Source organism: Hyperolius riggenbachi, chromosome 6 (assembly GCF_040937935.1).
Source record: "Hyperolius riggenbachi isolate aHypRig1 chromosome 6, aHypRig1.pri, whole genome shotgun sequence".
In the NCBI taxonomy this organism is placed as follows: Eukaryota; Metazoa; Chordata; class Amphibia; order Anura; family Hyperoliidae; genus Hyperolius; species Hyperolius riggenbachi.
The window spans coordinates 268,667,803-268,688,472 of NC_090651.1; the positions used below are offsets into that span (position 1 = coordinate 268,667,803).

At 41.8% G+C, this 20,670-nt stretch overlaps 1 protein-coding gene across 1 annotated transcript in view; it reads left to right on the forward strand.

Annotated features, from left to right (window-relative positions):
• Nucleotides 1–20,670, forward strand: part of LOC137522155 (5-hydroxytryptamine receptor 3A-like) — a 62,780-nt gene that overhangs the window by 39,514 nt on the left and 2,596 nt on the right. The window contains exons 7-11 of the mRNA XM_068242187.1: nucleotides 2,400–2,444; nucleotides 4,764–4,873; nucleotides 9,364–9,533; nucleotides 15,341–15,498; nucleotides 16,925–17,129. Coding sequence (XP_068098288.1) covers nucleotides 2,400–2,444; nucleotides 4,764–4,873; nucleotides 9,364–9,533; nucleotides 15,341–15,498; nucleotides 16,925–17,129 — 688 coding nt within the window. The remainder of the gene's footprint in view (nucleotides 1–2,399; nucleotides 2,445–4,763; nucleotides 4,874–9,363; nucleotides 9,534–15,340; nucleotides 15,499–16,924; nucleotides 17,130–20,670) is intronic.

Consider the following 20,670-nt stretch of genomic DNA (forward strand, 5'->3'; position numbering starts at 1 on the left):
CGGTATATGTAGCCAGGGATATATGTGCCCAGTATATGTAGCCAGGGATATATGTGCCCAGTATATGTAGCCAGGGATATATGTGCCCAGTATATGTAGCCAGGGGTATGTGCCCAGTATATGTAGCCAGGGGTATATGTGCCCAGTATATGTAGCCAGGGGTATATGTGCCCAGGATATGTAGCCAGGGGTATATGTCCCCAGTATATGTAGGCAGGTGTATATGTCCCCGGTATATGTCCCCAGTATATGTAGCCAGGGGTATATGTGCCCAGTATATGTAGGCAGGGGTATATGTGCCCAGGATATGTAGCCAGGGGTATATGTCCCCAGTATATGTAGGCAGGTGTATATGTCCCCGGTATATGTCCCCAGTATATGTAGCCAGGGGTATATGTGCCCAGTATATGTAGGCAGGGGTATATGTGCCCAGTATATGTAGGCAGGGGTATATGTCCCCAGTATATGTAGCCAGGGTGTATATGTGCCCAGTATATGTAGTCAGGAATATATGTCCCCAGTATATGTAGGCAGGGGTATATGTCCCCAGTATTTGTAGGCAGGTGTATATGTCCCCGGTATATGTCCCCAGTGTATGTAGCCAGAGGTATATGTGCCCAGTATATGTAGCCAGGGATATATGTGCCCAGTAAATGTAGCCAGGTGCCCCCCCTGGAGGAGAGAGCGAGGGAAGGAGAGCGGCACCTCAGGGTGCTCTCCCTCCCTCGTTCTCTCCTCCGGAACGAAGTGCGGTGGCTGGCAGAGGGGCGGAATTTACCTTCCGTGTCTCCGTCTGGTCTCGTCTCCGGTGCGGGATGATTTGCCACTACTTTGGCCTGATCCAGACCAGAGCAGCAGCTGCAGAACCAGAACTTCCGTCCGGCGCTTGGAGCGACACGGAAGGTAAGTCCCGCCCGCTGCCAAGCGCTGCCACACTTAGTATCGGAGGGGAGAGCGAGGGAGGCAGAGCACCCTAAGGTGAGAGAAGGGGGGGAGATGGCCCCCTTCTCCGCCACTGCCCACAGCTCTCCATCCACTGTGCTGCTCCCCTCCGAGAGAGCCGTGACACATACCCGAAGCTGCCGCGACACATGTATGTGTCGCGGCACATGGGTTGGGAACCACTGATCTAGGTGATATGTTCACACGTTATCAATAAAATGCCTTTTAACCCTTTAGCAGCCACATATGCGGTAGTAAACTATACGTGCACTGCAGGGCAGTCTGGCAGGACATGCAGAGCACCTCAGGTAGTGGTTATATTTACCTGTCCCGATGGCCGAATCAGTTTCTCCTCTTCATCCTCCCACGGTGCTACACTCCCAACATCCTCTTCTGATTATGAGTTGCAATCAGCATCTTATTGACCATCTCTACTTGTGAAATGGTTTGAAAACTGTTTTAAAAAATAAAACTGCTGATACAGAAAATACTTTACAATGCTGTGTGCTAAATGGAATTCATATTACATTTAATATTGCACAAAAACTGATATGCTGCTCCTCTTTCTGAGTCTGAAGATTTAAATTAACTTTTTCTTTCTAGTCTCACTAAAATACATTTCAGCTAGATGGCTAGAGATAGTATTTAAAAATTCTACACTTGGAAACTTAAAAAGGCCATTTCACTTATAAATTACTAATGGTATTCTCATTTAATGCCAAATCCAGCCATGGCGATGAAAAGTTGCATTACACGCTAGGAGTGCGATGCAATGCATACAGTGGATTGAACGTATGCTTTACTACCACCATAAATGCACACATTGTCCAGTAAATGCACTGCATGCTGTGCCTTATTCGGACAATACCAACTTCATCGCACTGCTGATGCACCGATATGAACATATGATAGAGATATAAACACATTGCATGGACAGCTGGCAGCTGCCACTCACTGTGTGCATGCAGGAGACAGGCGCCAATCCACCACACATGCTGATTTCAATTTGAAATGTGGCGCCTTTGGGAATACCCAGATGGCTTTAGAAGTACTCTGAGTTCTTCTGAAGACAAGAAGCTCCATACTGCACATGTGCATACGAAGTATGGAGCACTTGTATTTGGAAGTACTTGAGGTCAAGAGTTCTTCCAAAGGCTGCCCAAGGAGGACAAACATATTCAACTAAGGTGGTCAAAGAACTTTGCCAGAGATCAGTGGTGGTGAAATGAGGGGTTGGAGAGAGAACCAGGAAGGCTCTATGGGATCCAAAACATTACCTCTCTATAGGTGAGTATCTAACTTTTTTATTTAGATCTCTTCAGTTTTACTTTAAGCATAAAACATGTTAATTTATTTGTAAAAATCATAACATTTTTAATGTAATGTATATGTCAGCCCTAATATGATCTTATTATTATTTGTTTTAAGGAAAATGATGTCTTTTTCATTTTTACCAGGATGAAAAAAATCAAGTACTAAGAACTTATCTCATCTGTTCAAAGGTAAATTAATTGTTTACTTACCATAGAAATGTAAATTAATATTTATAAAGAAGTCACCTTTATCAAGTATGTTCAATTTTCTAGAATCCTCTTGTGCTTGATAAAAGCAATTGTGTGATTTGACTTAAATGTTACATACTTTTTTTCAGCAGGAAATGTTAATAAACATTCAGTAGTAATCTGTATCAAATATATTGGCCTATATGCAATTAACGTTATCTCTTGAGTTACCTGCTAGGAGATAACTTTTCATCTTCTCTTTAAAACAACTTTTCAACATTTCACAATTTAAAAAGTACCCAAAAGTTGGTGAAAATGTACTATCAAAATTATTTTGAGTATTTTCTTGCTTGCCGGTGGTTTAAAAGGCATTTTATGGCAAGGTTTGAAAATACCACCTAGGACAGTGGTTCCCAACCTTTTTGGAGTCGTGACACATCAAACAACGTTCAGATCTCCGTGACACGTAGACTAAATGCATGTAATGAGAGACAGCGTTTCCCCACTAAATGCACATAAGAGACAGCATTTCACCAGAAAATGCAGGTAATGACAGACAGCCTTTCACCAGTAAATGCACGTAATGAGAGACAGCGTTTCCCCAGTAAATGCACATAATAAGAGACAGCTTTTCACCAGTAAATGCACATAATAAGAGACAGCTTTTCACCAGTAAATGCACATAAGAGACAGCTTTTCACCAGTAAATGCACATAATAAGAGACCTCTTTTCACCAGTAAATGCACATAATAAGAGACACCTTTTCACCAGTAAATGCACATAATGACAAACAGCCAGTTGTCCCCGGTATATGTAGCCAGGGATATATGTGCCCAGTATATGTAGCCAGGGATATATGTGCCCAGTATATGTAGCCAGGGGTATGTGCCCAGTATATGTAGCCAGGGGTATATGTGCCCAGTATATGTAGGCAGAGGTATATCTGCCCAGTATATGTAGGCAGGGGTATATGTCCCCAGTATATGTAGCCAGGGTGTATATGTGCCCAGTATATGTAGTCAGGAGTATATGTCCCCAGTATATGTAGGCAGGGGTATATGTCCCCAGTATATGTAGGCAGGTGTATATGTCCCCGGTATATGTGCCCAGTATATGTAGCCAGGGATATATGTGCCCAGTATATGTAGCCAGGGGTATGTGCCCAGTATATGTAGCCAGGGGTATATGTGCCCAGTATATGTAGCCAGGGGTATATGTGCCCAGTATATGTAGGCAGGGGTATATGTGCCCAGGATATGTAGCCAGGGGTATATGTCCCCAGTATATGTAGGCAGGTGTATATGTCCCCGGTATATGTCCCCAGTATATGTAGCCAGGGGTATATGTGCCCAGTATATGTAGGCAGGGGTATATGTGCCCAGGATATGTAGCCAGGGGTATATGTCCCCAGTATATGTAGGCAGGTGTATATGTCCCCGGTATATGTCCCCAGTATATGTAGCCAGGGGTGTATGTGCCCAGTATATGTAGGCAGGGGTATATGTGCCCAGTATATGTAGGCAGGGGTATATGTCCCCAGTATATGTAGCCAGGGTGTATATGTGCCCAGTATATGTAGTCAGGAATATATGTCCCCAGTATATGTAGACAGGGGTATATGTCCCCAGTATATGTAGGCAGGTGTATATGTCCCCGGTATATGTCCCCAGTGTATGTAGCCAGAGGTATATGTGCCCATTATATGTAGCCAGGGATATATGTGCCCAGTAAATGTAGCCAGGTGCCCCCCCTGGAGGAGAGAGCGAGGGAAGGAGAGCGGCACCTCAGGGTGCTCTCCCTCCCTCGTTCTCTCCTCCGGAACGAAGTGCGGTGGCTGGCAGAGGGGCGGAATTTACCTTCCGTGTCTCCGTCTGGTCTCGTCTCCGGTGCGGGATGATTTGCCACTACTCTGGCCTGATCCAGACCAGAGCAGCAGCCGCAGAACCAGAACTTCCGGCTGGCGCTTGGAGCGACACGGAAGGTAAGTCCCGCCCGCTGCCAAGCGCCGCCACACTTAGTATCGGAGGGGAGAGCGAGGGAGGCAGAGCACCCTAAGGTGAGAGAAGGGGGGGAGATGGCCCCCTTCTCCGCCACTGCCCACAGCTCTCCATCCACTGTGCTGCTCGCCTCCGAGAGAGCCGCGGCACATACCCGAAGCTGCCGCGACATATGTATGTGTCGCGGCACATGGGTTGGGAACCACTGACCTAGGAGAAGGCTCAGGAGAAAAAAATTAATTGCATATGGGCCATAAAATTTTATACAATTTTTATACAATGATTTGCAAAGGTAATTGTTTGTCTGGTTCATTTAATTAGTACTGGAATGATGAATTTCTGTCCTGGGACCCGAAAAAATTTGACAACGTGACACAAATCTCCATGCCTGCACAATATGTATGGATCCCTGACATTGTGGTCTTGGAGTTGTGAGTATGATTGATGAGTTTTAAAAGAAAAAAATGTGTGTGTGTTCCTCAAACCTTTATTTCTTACGTTTTTCAGGTTTTATAGAGAAATTAGACCTTGCAATTAAAACAGGCAAACACAATTAGTGTAATTAAATTACACGATCTCAACACTGTATACTAAAAATGTATTTCCTTAAAGTGGACCTAAACTCAGAATGTCCTCTCTGCTTCAAAAGATACACAACAGCATAATAACCTTTAAACAAAAACATTTCTTTGTTACAGCTGATAAAAATCCTAAAATAAATCTGCAGGGTTTCTACTTCCTGATTCATGGAAGCAGACATATTGTTAACGGCCAGTGCTTTCTAATGGGCTTATCTGCCTTATCTGTCGTGGCAGTCATGTGACCCAGGAGAGAGATCAGATTACAACTTGTGATTAAACAGCCTAAACTCTCTAAATACATACAGGGTGCATTTCTTTATGTTTTTCTTCTGTCCTGTGCAAGCGTTCAGGTCCACTTTAATAGAAAAAAGCCAGAATTAATTTGCGCAAAATAATATATGGCATGAAATAGTTCAGACAGAATTAATTTTAAATTAATATTTTAATATCAAGCAAAGCAAAAACACTCACCATCTTGATAAAATAAATATGAACTATTGCCTAAAATTGTTTTTATGTATAAACTAAAGCCAGCAGATGGTGCACCAAACGATCATGCAAGCTTGAAAAATAGCTGCAGCCTATTGTCCTTATATCAGAATATACAGTCATGTGGATTTGTAAAACTAACACAGTAAATCACAAAAGCCCTACTGATCAATTCATGATACAATTAAAGCTGTTAATAAAAAAAAAAATCTAATGGACATGCTTAACATGTTATGTATGCAAGAAAAAAAGAGTCCGTATGACACAAATACATAACTCAAAAATATAACAATCTTTATTAACCATGGGCAGCACGGTGGCGTAGTGGTTAGCTCTCTCGCCTTGCAGCGCTAGGTACCTGGTTCGAATCTCAGCCAGGGCACTATCTGCAAAGAGTTTGTATGTTCTCTCCGTGTCTGCGTGGGTTTCCTCCGGGCACTCCGGTTTCCTCCCACATTCCAAAAACATACGGATAAGTTAATTGGCTCCCCCTAAAAAAATTGGCTCTAGACTACAATACTTACACTACATAATATAGACATATGGCAATGGTAGGGATTAGATTGTGAGCTCCTTTGAGGGACAGTTAGTGACAAGATATATATATATATATATATATATATATATATATATATATATATATATACACACACACTGTACAGCGCTGCGTAATATGTCGGCGCTATATAAATACTAAATAATAATAAGCAGTCTCAGCGGCAGACATACATACAAGAAGAATAATGACTACATACAGAGTATACAATTCATAAACACTGGAGGGTACCAAACAAGCAATAAATAATCCAATATATAAGTCACTGCAAGCAAAAACAATATATACCATGCGTCCTATAAGATAGCAGCATGTGACGTGCCATAAAACACCCTGCGCACAATAGCTGTGCAGGAAACAGGATACCTCTGTGGTGTATGAAATAAAAGATGCTTACCTGGAGACCACCAGAAACGTCCACTGCTAAACTGCTGCCCCTCACCAGTCCCGCAACACTGTTGCTTCTTCAGAGGATAGCGAATGAAATACCAACGTGCGGTTAGATACACATCAAGTGCCCCGCTGCACTAACTTCCTGGTACGTGGCCATGTGACTGCTGACATCATCGCGGCATCATCATCATGCTGTAGCGCTAGCGCATCAGATATAACGGTATAAAGTAAGAGGAGCTAGATCAAATGTAAAAGCCACCTTCTTTAAATTAAGCACTCGACATTGGCGTAGCAATCACCTCTGCAACCCTCGCCATTGCAGGGGGGCCCGGAGGCTTTGGGGGCCCCTCCTCCTCCCTCTCTCCAACCGCAAGTGCAGCCAATTATCATAAAAAATCCCCATTCGCTCACAAAAACCATGTGCAGGAGCATGTGTATTTTTTTTCCTGCTTCACAGCAGAACACTCTCTGCTGCCATTCACCAGCTCCCAATCACATGACCCGTGTGGGGTTCGGAGACAAAGGGGGCCCCATCCTATAATTTTTTGCAGGGGGGCCCTATTAAGTCTGATTACGCCCCTGGCACTAGAATGATGTAATTCACCGGCACGTGAGCTGGCACTGTCTTCAGTTTGTGGATACATCTTACACTTTGCCATCCTAAGTACTGCACTGTATGAAATAGTGGTCTTGGAACAACATTAGTCCTTGTGACCCTTATACTGTGGAAAAGTATACCACCAACCAAATGTATAGATGTGTACACACAACCAAATGTATAGATTTCTGTGAAGGTTCTGCATTAACAAGGCCATACTATATCCAAATAAAGAGGAAATAGCTAGTATAAACACATTTTTGTATTTTAGAAGAGTGTCTAAAATTTCCATAGAACACTTATTTAGTTCTAATGAGGTGATTTCTAGGTATCTGTAGCACTAGTAATTATGCAGATATAAATTGTGTAAGTCCCTGGCTAATGGTGGATGTTGGCTTTAAACATATAGGTAAGCATGATAATAATAATATCTTATGTTGTTGATACATGGCATGGTTTCTGTCCAAAATATGTACTTCAGCAGCCTTCTCATGATATGTAGGTAGAGCATAGTCTTGACCTGCAAAGTTAGCCTTCCTTTGTTGAGCCATGTGTTTACTCAGGGTTTGGTTACTCTTCCCAGGGTACACACATTTGCACTACTTAGCTAACCTCACTGTAAACCATGCCGTTCCCATTCATTAATCTAAGTCCCCATGTCAATGATCACTGGCATCAATGAGATGCCACGGTCATTGTAACTAACGGAAGTTACACGTCCATGCATTACTTCCTGTTCGCGTGGTAATAGTACGCACAGGAAAGTAATCCGTGATCTTGTAGCCAAATAGTAAAATTACACCTACATACATTTTTCTTAAAGTGGTTCTGTGGGTGGTTTTGAAAAAAAAACGAACATTTACCTGGGGCTTCTACCGGCCCCCTGCAGCTGTCATGTGTCTGATCCATCCTCTACGATCTGCCATTCCCCGCTACCGTCACAGGTCAATTATTCGTCTAACTAGATGAATACAACTGCGGCTGCACGGCCGCGCACGTCCTCGCATCCTATCGCATCTCCAGGAGCTTACTGTGCAGGCGCAGTATCATACTGCGCCTGCGCAGTAAGCTCCCAGAGACACGAGCGGGAGCGAGGACGCGTGTGGCCACAGCTGCGCAGCCGCAGTTGTATTTGTCTAGTTAGATTTTCAAAAAAAAAACATAGAATCCCTTTAATAAAAGACCTACACTCATATTTAAAATTAACCCCTTACCTCCCACACACTCCCAAAGTTACCCCAAAAACTTTTTTTTTTTAATATGTATGTCAATAGGTTATATTATTGTTAATTTTGAAAATATGGGCTTATAATTATTGATGGACACAAAAATGCACCTTTATTTCCAAATAAAATATTGGCAACATACATTGTACTAGGGAAATATTTTAAATGTTGCAATAACCGGGACAAATGGACAAATAAAATGTGTGAGTTTATCCATAGTACAGGTAGTCCGTGGTTAACGAACGAGATAGGGACTGTTGGTTTGTTCTTAACCTGAATCTGTTCTTAAGGCAGAACACTGTGCCATCTTTATCCCCTGTACCTCCTCTGTGCCCCCCTGTGCCTCCAATGTCACCCTCTGTGTAACCTCTGCCCTCTGTACCTGCTTATGCATGTTTAAAAGCCATTTTTTCTTAGATTTTTTTTTTAAATCGATTTTCTCAAAAACTAGAAGTCCTATTTGGAAAAAAAATTGTTTGACTTGTTCCCATGGCAACACAGAATCCATGCCATTCATATCGGCGGGTCGTTTATTAGTCGGGCGTTCGTTAGTCTGGGACTTCCTGTACATTGTTTTATTTTAAAACTATAATGGGCAAAAACTGAGAAATAATGAGTTTTTTCAATTTGTTTCTTATTATTCCCAGTAAACTGTATTTAGAATAAAATAATTCTTAGCATAATGTACCACCCACAGAAAGCCTAATTGGTGGCAAAAAAACAAGATATAGATCATTTTATTGTGATTTATAGTTATTGGCAAAGGAAAGGGAGGAACGCTGAAAGGTGAAATTTGCTCTGGTCCAGAAGAGGAAAAATCCCTCAGTGGTCAAGTGGTTAAAATAACTTCTCACCATCCAACACTAGAAAAGTATGAAAAAGTAGGTGAAAAAGTACTGTAGTATTTTCATCTTGCTGGTGGCTTAAAAGGCATTTTCTTGATCAGGTATGAAAATATCACCTAGGAGAAACCTTAGGAGAAAAAGTGAATTAAATAATGCCCAAAGTCTCTTATAACCTTTAATGGTAATTTTCATTGTATATATAATAATAATAATTGCTTTTTTTTTTTACTCAGCATTGATACTGCAAGATCTCCAGATACTCCCTATGTCTATGTGACTTACAAAGGGAAAGTGAGAGACTACAAACCACTCCTTATAGTGACTGCTTGCAGCCTGAATATCTATTATTTTCCATTTGATACACAATGGTGCACAATCTCATTTACAAGTTGGCTTCACACAAGTATGTATTATTCTAAAAATGTCTTTACCTTGTGCATAAGCATCACTGATACAACATTTTATATACCTATAAGTAATATACTTTGCAAACATGTAGTTTGCAAGGCTGATTTGCAAGCCACCAATCTTAGCAGTCAATGAACAGCTTAAAACTAGAATAGAAGATTAACTAAAGAGGAACCGTAACCCAGGATTGAATTTCATACCATTCAGTAGTTGGTACCCCCTTTCCCAGGAGAAATCTTTACCTTTTCTCAAACAGGTCATCAGGGGGGGGTCTGCATGGGTGATATTGTGGGGAAACCCCTCGAGCAGTGTGATGTCATGACCAAGGTCCTGACAGTTTGCAGTCTGTGAATCTCATTGCATTGTGGGAAATAACAGCAACTGCCAAGCAAGCAATATCTCCCTCTGAGCATATAACTCTCAGTAATGAACATTCCGCACAGATTACCTGTTAGGACTAAAGATGTCACCACCGGTGATAGATTTCAGAATGTAAATCAGGGAAAGGAAATATGTTACAATGGGGAAACACTGACTAAATAATCTATAAATGAATATTGTAAAAAATAAGCAATTTTTATATCATGTCATTTTCACTACAGTTCCACTTTAACTGTAGTCAGATAGAGTAAGTGCTAAACTGATAACAGGAGTTGGTACCTAAGCACACACCAAAGGAGGGAGTGTGAAAAGTAACTGGATTCCTGCAAAAGGCCTATCGTGCACTTACACACTTACCACTTGAGCAGAGAAAGTAAATTTTTTTTGTCTGTTTGCTGTTCATCGCTAAACAGATAATGAACAGCTCCTATTTTATGAATTGGAGCCGTTCACACTTGTCACGCTGCATTGGAGTGGACACTACACTGTCCGCTCCCGCTGTCCGCATGTGGTCAGGCACAAGTGGAAACACAGCCTAAGTCTAAGGCTTGGTTCAGACGTAAATCTGTACATTTCCATTCTAGTCCAGTCCTCTGCTGTCATCTTTGAATCAGTTTTCTATCAGTTTTACCTGACAGGATTGCAACATTTGGCATTACAATTGTGCATCCTAATTGCAAATATTACTTCACAATTGATACAATATGAAATTTGAGCTCATTGCTAGTGGTGGCTCAAAACTTTACTTTATGGTAATACAGCATTATAGGCTGTGCCCAACATTTTACTAGAAGCAGGAAAAATTCAGAAGTATGTTTCCTTTCTCTAGAAATGTCTACATTTTGTCCTTCATTTTTGCTTACTTGTTTGATGGTGTCGAGTTCTAGGAATGGTCCAAAATGCTGATTTCCGATTTTTGCAGAAATTCCGATTTCCACAAAGGGGGATAACTGATTCCTGTAAAAAAAAGGTTTATTTTGCCATTTTAGCTAATAAAGTTATGTAAATTAAAAAAAAAATAGAGGTTTTTGCAGAACTTGCTTTATTTTGCGGGTGTCTACTATTATGCAGACATGCTTGAAAGACACAGAACATTTATATCGTGCTTTCCTCATGGCGGACTCAAAGCACAAGAGTGGCAACCACTAGGACACGCTCAGTAGGTAATAGCAGTGTTAAGGAGTCTTAACCTTAACCAGTACATTATCCAGCCACTACTGAATTCTCTAATTGGGCAAATGGAAAGAGGGTGGAGGCCCTCAACGATATAAAACAATTAAATACAACTTAAAATTGAGAGGCAGTGGTGAGACTCAACTCTCCTGAAGAAAAAAGTCAATGGAGACTTGAATTAGGACAAATTATTTGTACCAAAAGACAAGGGTATGACATCATACCCTTATTTTTTGGTATAAATAAATACCCTTGTTTTTGGTATAAATACCCTTGTTTTTTAGTATAAATAAATCGTCTAGTTTAAATCCAGTCACCATTGGCTTTTTTTCTTCAGGAGAGGTGAGTCTCACAACTGCCTCTTCATTTTAAAGGGATACTGTAGGGTGGTCGGAGGAAAATGAGTTGAACTTACCTGGGGCTTCTAATGGTCCCCCACAGACATCCTGTGCCCACATAGCCACTCACCGATGCTCCGGTCCCGCTTCCGGTTTACTTCTGGAATTTCAGACTTTAAAGTCTGAAAACCACTGTGCCTGTGTTGCCATGTCCTCGATCCCGCTGATGTCACCAGGAGCATACTGCGCAGGCCCAGTATGGTCTGTGTCTGTGCAGTACGCTCCTGGTGATATCAGCGGGAGCGAGAACACGGCAATGCAGGCACAGTGGTTTTCAGACTTTAAAGTCTGAAATTCCAGAAGTGAGCCAGAGGCGGGGCCGGAGCATCGGTGATTGGCTGCGCAGGCACAGGATGTCTGCGGGGGAACGTTAGATGCCCCAGGTAAGTTCAACTCATTTCCCCCCGACCCCCTTACAGTATCCCTTTAAGCTGTTTTTGAATGTTTTTTATTGTTTGGCACCTCCACCCTCTTCCCAGAATAATTTACAACTCCATTGGAGTTTATTATTTTTATCAGCTCGGTCTCCTCTCTGGAACTTGGCTTATAACCAAGAGTGTGACCTGTGAGGACCTTCTCAATTCCCAAGCGGTGGCAGGAATTCCACCGTATGCCCAATTGGTGGTTACAATATGCTTGTAACCTGAAAAGTGTGAGTAAATCTCCTTACGCAGAACATTACCCTATGCTTTGACATATAGTAGCAGTAAAAAGTTTAGTTTGTGAACCCTTTTGGAATTATATGTATTTCTGCACAAATTGGTCATAAAATGTTATCTTATTATCTAAGTCACAAAAATAGACAATCACAGTCTGCTTAAACTAATACAACACAAATAATTACAGGTTTCCATGTTTTTATTGAACACACCAGGTAAACATTCACATACTTTTACTGCCACTGTATTGCACTATTGGCTCCTATTTTTCTCTGTTGTGTTTCCTCCAGTTCCTGGATTGTTCGGGTTCATCCCCCTTTTCAAGTCTGATTGGCCGAGTCCTTCTGAGTTTGGCTCAATCTGAAAATGCAAAAGTTTTCAGAGGAAATTGGAATACAGTAGAAATTTTTGACCGGTAACAAGACTGGAAATTTGGAAATACGGGGTACTAGTATTGGCCCTATCAGAGAATGTGAAGGTTTACTGCAGAGTTTGGAATGCCACAGAAACTTTAGGCCAATCACAAGACTCTGTAAAACTCTGTAGTATCTGAGTTTTGTGATAGGTCTAAAATTTCTAAGTATTCCGATTTCCACTGAAAAATTCTGCATCCTGTGATTGGTCCAATGCCTCTGTACTTTTGGGATTAGGCAAAAATTCTCGAGTTGCGGTAATGCAGCGTTTCCACGGAATACCAATTTCCGAGATTGTTTTCTGATAACCACTGCAGAGGAACAATTTCTGATCAGAAACTTAAAGATCGGTATACAGTGGAAATTTTCCAATCATTTCTGCCTGGTTCCAATAAGTATCAGGCATTGTGATGGGCATTCACAGTGAAATACCACATCTTCAAAAGGAAACAACAGCCATAATCTAAAGTTTCACTCTGGACCTATGTTTTGACAGGAAGCTTATTATTTTGTGTGTGTTTTTGGTTTGCGGGAGATGACTAAAAGAAACCAGTGCAAACACAGCAAGAACACAAACATCATGCAGTTAAGACCTGAATAAACTAGTGCATTGCTCACCATTTCTGTCGGCTTTTCAGCAATGTGTGTCAACCTGTAACATTGATGTGTTGCTGAAAAGTGGATAAAAGAGGACAAAAACACACTAGGGGCCCTATGCAATTACCAAACTCTCCAGCGCTAAGTGCTGGCGAGTTCTTAAACTAGGCGTCAGCAAGGTCGCTTAATGCAATTGCATTTAACACCGCCCAGGACAGAAAATAACTCGCTTGGGCAACATAATCATCCAGCAAGTTCCTTTCCCCCTATGCAATTGCATTTTGCACCCCCCGGGAAGCGATGCTTCCCGACAAACATTGATGTTAACTTTTCACCTGCTCTGACCAGGCGAAAAGACCTATTGCCGGTGTCTGCGGGCTGTTTTTGGCATCTGGAAGCCTTCTTTACTAAGGAAACCCCAGATGCCAGGGATTTAAATAGGTAAAGGAGTCAGTTTTGACTCCTTACCTATTTAAAATGTAACAAAAAAACATACCTCCATCGTTCTATCTCGCCGCATGTCCCACGCCGCTCCTCCGCTCATCTCTGTCTCTGTGAGTATTCTTGGAGCCAAGAAAAGCATCTTTGAGTCTCCCGCCGGGGCTCCCCATTCGTCCACTAGGTGGCCCAATGAGAATCATCCTGATTCTCATTGGTCCAATGAGAATCAGGATGATTTTCATTGGGCCACCTAGTGGATGAATGTGGAGCCCCGGCGGGAGACTCAAAGATGCTTTGCCGGGCTCCGAGAACACTGACAGAGATTGAGGAAGAATGAGCAGAGGAGTGGCGTGGGACATGCAGCGAGACAGAACCATGGAGGTATTTTTTTCAGAATTTCCCAGCAGCGACGAGCGGCAGGAGGCGATGGGCGGCGGGTAAGAGCCTTGCGACGATACGCACGCATCTCCAGGGGAGCGAGGCTGCAGTGGTGTGGTGCTGAAGGACAGCTCCCCAGCACTAATGCCTCGCTCCACATCGCTGGCCACAGAGGAGCATCGCTCAGCGAATACCTAGTATTCGCCTGAGTTATGCTCCTTTACGCAAGGACATTGCTCAGGTGAAACTGGCAATTGAATTTGCCGGTAAATCCTGGGCGATGTGAGGAGATAAGAAGCTTGCATGTTTTCAGCTTCTTATCTCCTCGAATTGCATATGGCCCTATATATTTATATAATCAGTCCAAGGAGTTGCAGCACACAGTTCTTTCATTAAACAGCTCCAGGTGTGCCCCCCCCCCTCCCATTTGCCAATGCTGATTAATGAACATGCCATTAACATATTTATACCTGCCCAGACAGGTAGTGACATCAGTTCAACTAGGTTACCACCCATCAACAAAAAGAAAACCAGGAAGTGTTAAAATCACACTTAGGCCAGAATCCCACTAGGAGCGATTTTCTGAGCTCTTTGCAATTTGAAAACTCTTGGTAATGTAATGCTATGGGTGTGATCCCACTTGAGCGATGTCCCCCATAGCACTGCAGTATCAAGAGGTTTTTCAAATCACTATTGATTGGAAATCGCTCCTAATGAGTTTCTGGCCTTATTTGTCAATGACAGGGCATGGAAGATCAGATTGCCAATCCCCTACTAAGTACCTATGTTGCTCAATCTGATCATGGACTTTTGGTGTAGTTTTACCAATATATTTTAAGCTGCAAGGGCATTGGAACATGTACACAACATCATAGTTCAACGTTTTATTGACAGTGGCTTTACTCAACCACCAACCTGTTGAAACTTAGCCATTTAAAGGTGCCTAAACTGCCTATTAGTGGTACAAATCTCCTGAACGGTATGATTGATCAGATCTGGTACCATCGATCTGAATTTCTATTGGTCTGTTCAGACTTCATATAATTTTCCTCTCCACCGGTGGACCCAAACAATCGTTTCCAATGGATCGCCACTGTTGGATCAGGTGGTCAATGGTTTGGGAAACTGGATCATTTGTGGGCAACTTAACTGTCATAAAAATGCAAACATCAACCACACCAAATGTGGAAGAAACTAGACAGTCGACTATCAGGCATAGGGTAGTCATTTCTACCAATGAATTTAAATATCTGTGAATTTGTCCACATTAAGCCCTAGAGCTGAAGTGAATAAATATGTTATGTGGGGTTGGATGTAAAGCAGTAGCCACTGTACATTAATGTGTGTTTTGCTTATTTTTAGTTAAAGAAGTAAATGTAACTACGGGCAACAAAAAGCCTGAGTTGAAGCATTTCAAGAGCAATTACATGGAAGAGGGAGAATGGAAGCTAATCGATGTTTTCACCAACTACAAACTTCTCCGCGATCACGAATTCACCTTTGGAGAAATTGAGTTTACTGTAAGCCTGGGAGTCCGGACCATTAACTTTATAATAACTAATCTATCTTAATTAAAATGCAGCATAAAGTTCTTGACTTTTTCCCACCATGCAGAGCAGTGTAGGTAGGAACGTTAGAATTGTGTAAAGTTACTCAACATTGTAGACTACACTCCTTTTTCTTCTGATTGTCAAGCTTTATCTCTTCTGTGGCCCTCCTTATATCTGCATTAATCTCCCATCTTCTGACATAGGAGACCTGGGTTCAAATCTCAGCTCTTCCTATTTCAGTCACCTATTCAGCAAGGAGTTCTTGGGTAAGACTCCCTAACACTGCCTGCTGAGTACACTCTAGTGGCTGCTGCGCAATCGCTTTGAGTCCAACAGGAGTAAAGCGCTATACAAATACTAGAATTATTATTATCAGCTGTCGTGACATTAAACATTTGTGGATTATATATTGCGAAAGAAGCAAAGAGAGCAGCAGATGAAAACACAGTTGACAGGAGAGAGAGTAAAGCCCTGACATTGGACTCTCCTAAATGAGAAACTGTAAATATCCAACTATAGGTCTCTACACAGGAAACAAGCAATGTCATGCCCAGGAACAAATATTGCTATATCTCCCCACAAGTATTTTCACCTAAAAATAATCCAAGGTGTTCCCACATATATTGCTCAGTACCCCAACAGGTATTGCCTTGCCTCCCAACAGCAAATGTTCCCATGTCACCAGTAAATATGGATAGGCTTCACTACAAGTTTTGACCAGATCATCCCACAAGGGTTGCCCACTGTCCCTCTTCCCTTGCAGAGTGGCACTGGCACAAGCATTTTAGAAGCAGATATAGTTATTTGTCACATCATGGGGTTGACTTTGAATTCAAAGTCAACTTTATTTTAAGTTCATATTGTGCCAATACATAGAACTTTGTAAAGTAAAATAAAGAGTTGTTTTAAAAAAAATGCAACTCTGTATCATTTCAATTCTTCTCAAAATCTAAATTTACAATGTGGGCTTATGTGTCTACTAGCTATACAGCCCGCCTGTTAAATAATGGGTGCTAGGGCTGTGACGTGACCCCAGGGCGCACTGCTGCGTTCCATGCTGTGTGCGTGCACCAATGGCTGCCCGCCCCCCTGGCCCTGTCCCAATGGCTACACATGCACAGTAGCTACAACACGGATACACAGATGACGCAGGGACAGAGGGGATTTATTATATAGGATGACACCTACTCACAAACCAGGGCAGTATATACTTGAATCCACAAATTAGCCAAAGGGTGACTGTGAATTAACAATGATTTTTGAGTATGGTGTTCTAGTTTATCAAGTCACTCTGCAGTTAGTAGTCAAATGTAAAACTTAGCCAGTCCCATAGTGATAAATAGCACAACATTTATGTATCTAACTTGTAATATTGCCCATCTTTATGTAATAACAGTTGGTTATCAGAAGAAGACCTTTCTTTTATGCCGTGAGTCTACTTTTACCAAGTGTCTTCCTCATCCTATTGGACATGGCTGGTTTCTACATCCCACCTGAGAGCAGTGAAAGGATTTCATTTAAGATTACCCTCCTTCTTGGTTACTCTGTCTTTCTCATTATTGTGTCTGACACATTACCTGCAACTGGAACTCCCTTAATAGGTATGGAATTTGGATTTTTCTACTAAAAACTACTCTTTATCAGTTCTGAGTCTTTTACTATCATGGAGTTTCCTAAAATAAAAATTTAATCAATCAATCCCATCTCCTCAACTGAACCTGTCTTTGCTGAACCAGGGCATTAAAATAAACATAAGATAAAGATTAAGATAAGATGAAGTCTCTGAACCTGTAATATTTACCATCAGTATGTAATGTCATCATGGAAAGGTGGCCTATCGTCCCTTAATTTATTAAAATTTCATAATTCTGTTCAGAGCCCTACCTATAAAATAATTGATGCCTGTTGGTCAACTCAAAACAGTGGGTCGGTCAGAAAAACAGACCTGGGAGAGTGGAAAAATCTAGATTGGATGGGAACCTATTTTACCCTAAGAAGTAATGCTTAACTTCACCACAGAAAAAACGTTATAATTTTGTTAAACCCTGCTTGTATCCCAGTTTGGAGAATTCCCTTCATTCAACAGGAAGAAAGATAGGTGTAAAAATAAAAAATAGACAGAGCTTCTAGCAGTGCCTCTAACATCTAACTACAGTGCTGCCCGTAATTATTTTCACTGGTATGAATACTTTTGGACTGGACACTTTTTGCTAAAATGTAAATAACCTCTTTTACATCATCTTCATTATCTTTTGGGAGACATCTATTAGAGGCCTGCGCGGGTCAACTTTTTCATACCCGCACCCGACCCGCACCCGCGACCCGCTACCCGCACCCGACCCGCGACCCGCTTTTTGGTGAATTTGATACCCGCAACCCGACCCGCACCCGCAGAACCGCTACCCGCACCCGACCCGCAGGCCCACTACCCGACCCGCTACCCGCGACCTGCTTTTTTACATTTTCTTCTAAAGTGCACATTTAAAGTAACATTGAGGTGTAAATCGATTTTTATACACAAACCAAAGCTAAAGAAGGTTTACATGCTTGCTTTCACTACCCGCGACCCGCACCCGCACCCGCAGATCGCTACCCACAACCCTACCCGCACCCGCAACTCGCTATCCGCACCCGCAGCTTAAATCAATTTGGGTACCCAAACCCAACCCGCATTTCGGGTTACCCGCGAGTACCCGACCCGCTGCAGGCCTCTAACATCTATGTCATTTCTAGTCAAAAAAGTACTTGCTGGTTGAATAAAAGTAACTTTAATTAAAATGAATTAATTAATTAAAATTAGTCAAAATTTGGGGTACCAGGGGTATGAATAATTATGGGCAGCACTGTATATTCTTACTTTCCCCACTCAACCACAAATTTGTTTCTTTCCCTGCTGTTTTTTTTTTTTTTTTTTTTTTAATGGGCAGTTCCCAAAGTGTTCTGTCCACTACCTCTCTATCTTTTTGCACAGAAAGCAAGATAGTGCCCAATGGTGTGCAGACTTTTTTACCCATGCACACTATTGGAAGTAGACGAAATGTTTTTAAATGAAATTGGCCTTAAAGAGACTCCGTAACAAAAATTTCATCCGGTTTTCTTCCATCCTACAAGTTCCAAAATCTATTCTAATGTGCTCTGGCTTACCGCAGCATGTTCTACTATCACCATCTCTGTAATAAATCAACTTATGTCTCTCCTGTCAGACTTGTCGGCCTGTATCTGGAAGGCTGCCAAGTTCTTCAGTGTTGTGGTTCTGTGATGCATCTCCCCCCTCCAGGCCCCTCTCTGCACACTGCCTGTGTGATATTTAGATTAGTGCAGCTTCTCTCTGCTCTATTATCTTTTACAAGCTGGATAAATCCTCATCTGAGCTGGCTGGGATTTCACATACTGAGGAATTACATATAGGCAGAGCTGTCTGCACTCTGCAGGAAGAAACAGCCTGAAACTTCAGTGGAAGATAGCTGCAGGGGGAAAGAAACACACAAATGATCTCTTGAGATTAAAAAGGAAGGCTGTATACAGCCTGCTTGTGTATGGATGTATTTTCTATGTGTGGACATACTGTACATCAACCTACTTCCTGTTTTGGTGGCCATTTTGTTTGTTTATAAACAAACTTTTTAAAACTGTTTTTAACCACTTTTAATGCGGCGGGGAGCAGCGAAATTGTGACAGAGGGTAATAGGAGATGTCCCCTAACGCACTGGTATGTTTACTTTTGTGCGATTTTAACAATACAGATTCTCTTTAAATTGCTTACAAATGTTTTTCTCAATCTCAGCTAAGGTATGTAAAATAACAGCCAACTATCTTGTGCTTTAATAATACTCCATTCAATTCAGTATGCCTCCTTCTATCCTTCCAAAGAACTATATTTTTCTGCCGTGCAATGCTCATTTGGATTCTGCAGAATTGAAATTTCTGCATTACTGATCGGAAAACGGCACTTCCAATCAGTATTCAGAAATTAATAGTAAACAGAGTAGCGCTCAATGCTGAATAGTTACTTTTCAGGTGCATAAGTCAAAGGACGAAGGCACAATGCTGTCTGCCACCAGGGCGATTTCTTACACCAAGTGTTAGCCCCCAAGAATGAGGACTCACTAGATTAAAAGACCCTCAGGGCCTGTCTGCACTTTCAGGGTGTTTGGCCACCCCCAGACCCTCTGGCAATCTCCTCTGCTTGGCCTCATCTGCTCCTCAAGTGGTCCTTCAGCACACCTCATAAAGAAAATGCTTCAAATACCGAAAACGACCTTCTGACTTTAATAAAAAGTTTAAAAACTGTACACAGGCACTTGAAAATGATGAACAGTGTGGATGTGCTAAATGACTCAGCCCTGCGCGACCAGGTTTGCTTCCATACACTGAATGCAGCTATAGCTGTCAGCTATGCCCACTCAGGCTCCCACAAACTGTCCCAAAAATACTGCCATAAAACAAAAAGCTAGCTCAACACTGCTGCGTCCAACGTGCAGCTAACTCAGGAGACATCACAGGCCAAAAACTCCAAAAACATTATTTTCAGAAATTGGAAAATTGAAATTGGAATTCCGTGTAAATCTGATTTACCACAACTCATAATTTTACCTCAATCACAGAACTCTGAAGCACTGGACCAGCCAGAGAATGCAGAATTTTTACGCAAAAATTGGATTACTGTGGTAATGTTAGACTAACTACAAGATTCAGTTTTTTCAATTTCCGATTTTCTGATTTCTATTTTTTTTTTCTTTTATATTTTTTTGCATTCTCTGATGCAAAAAAATGACAAATAAAATATTCTTCAGAAATTGGGAAATCGGAGAAATGGAAAATCAGAAATTGGCAAAATGGAAATTGAAAAAAAGAAAATTAGAAAACAGAAATTGGCATTGGCAGAAATGGGTATTTCCACGGAATCAGAAATGGGCATTTCTGACCATCCCTACTTGCAACTATCTGAAAAGAACAAAGGTTGTAGAAAGGATTTCCCAAAATCTACATTCTGTAACATCTGCATGGAATAAAGGGGTATCAAAGGCAACATCTTTGTATATCATGCAATAGGAGAGCTTTTGGGGCAAGTAACATCAGAGCTGGGACAAGGTCCTCAAGCACCCAAGATCAGACACCAAAGTGTGTCCCTCAATACCTCCT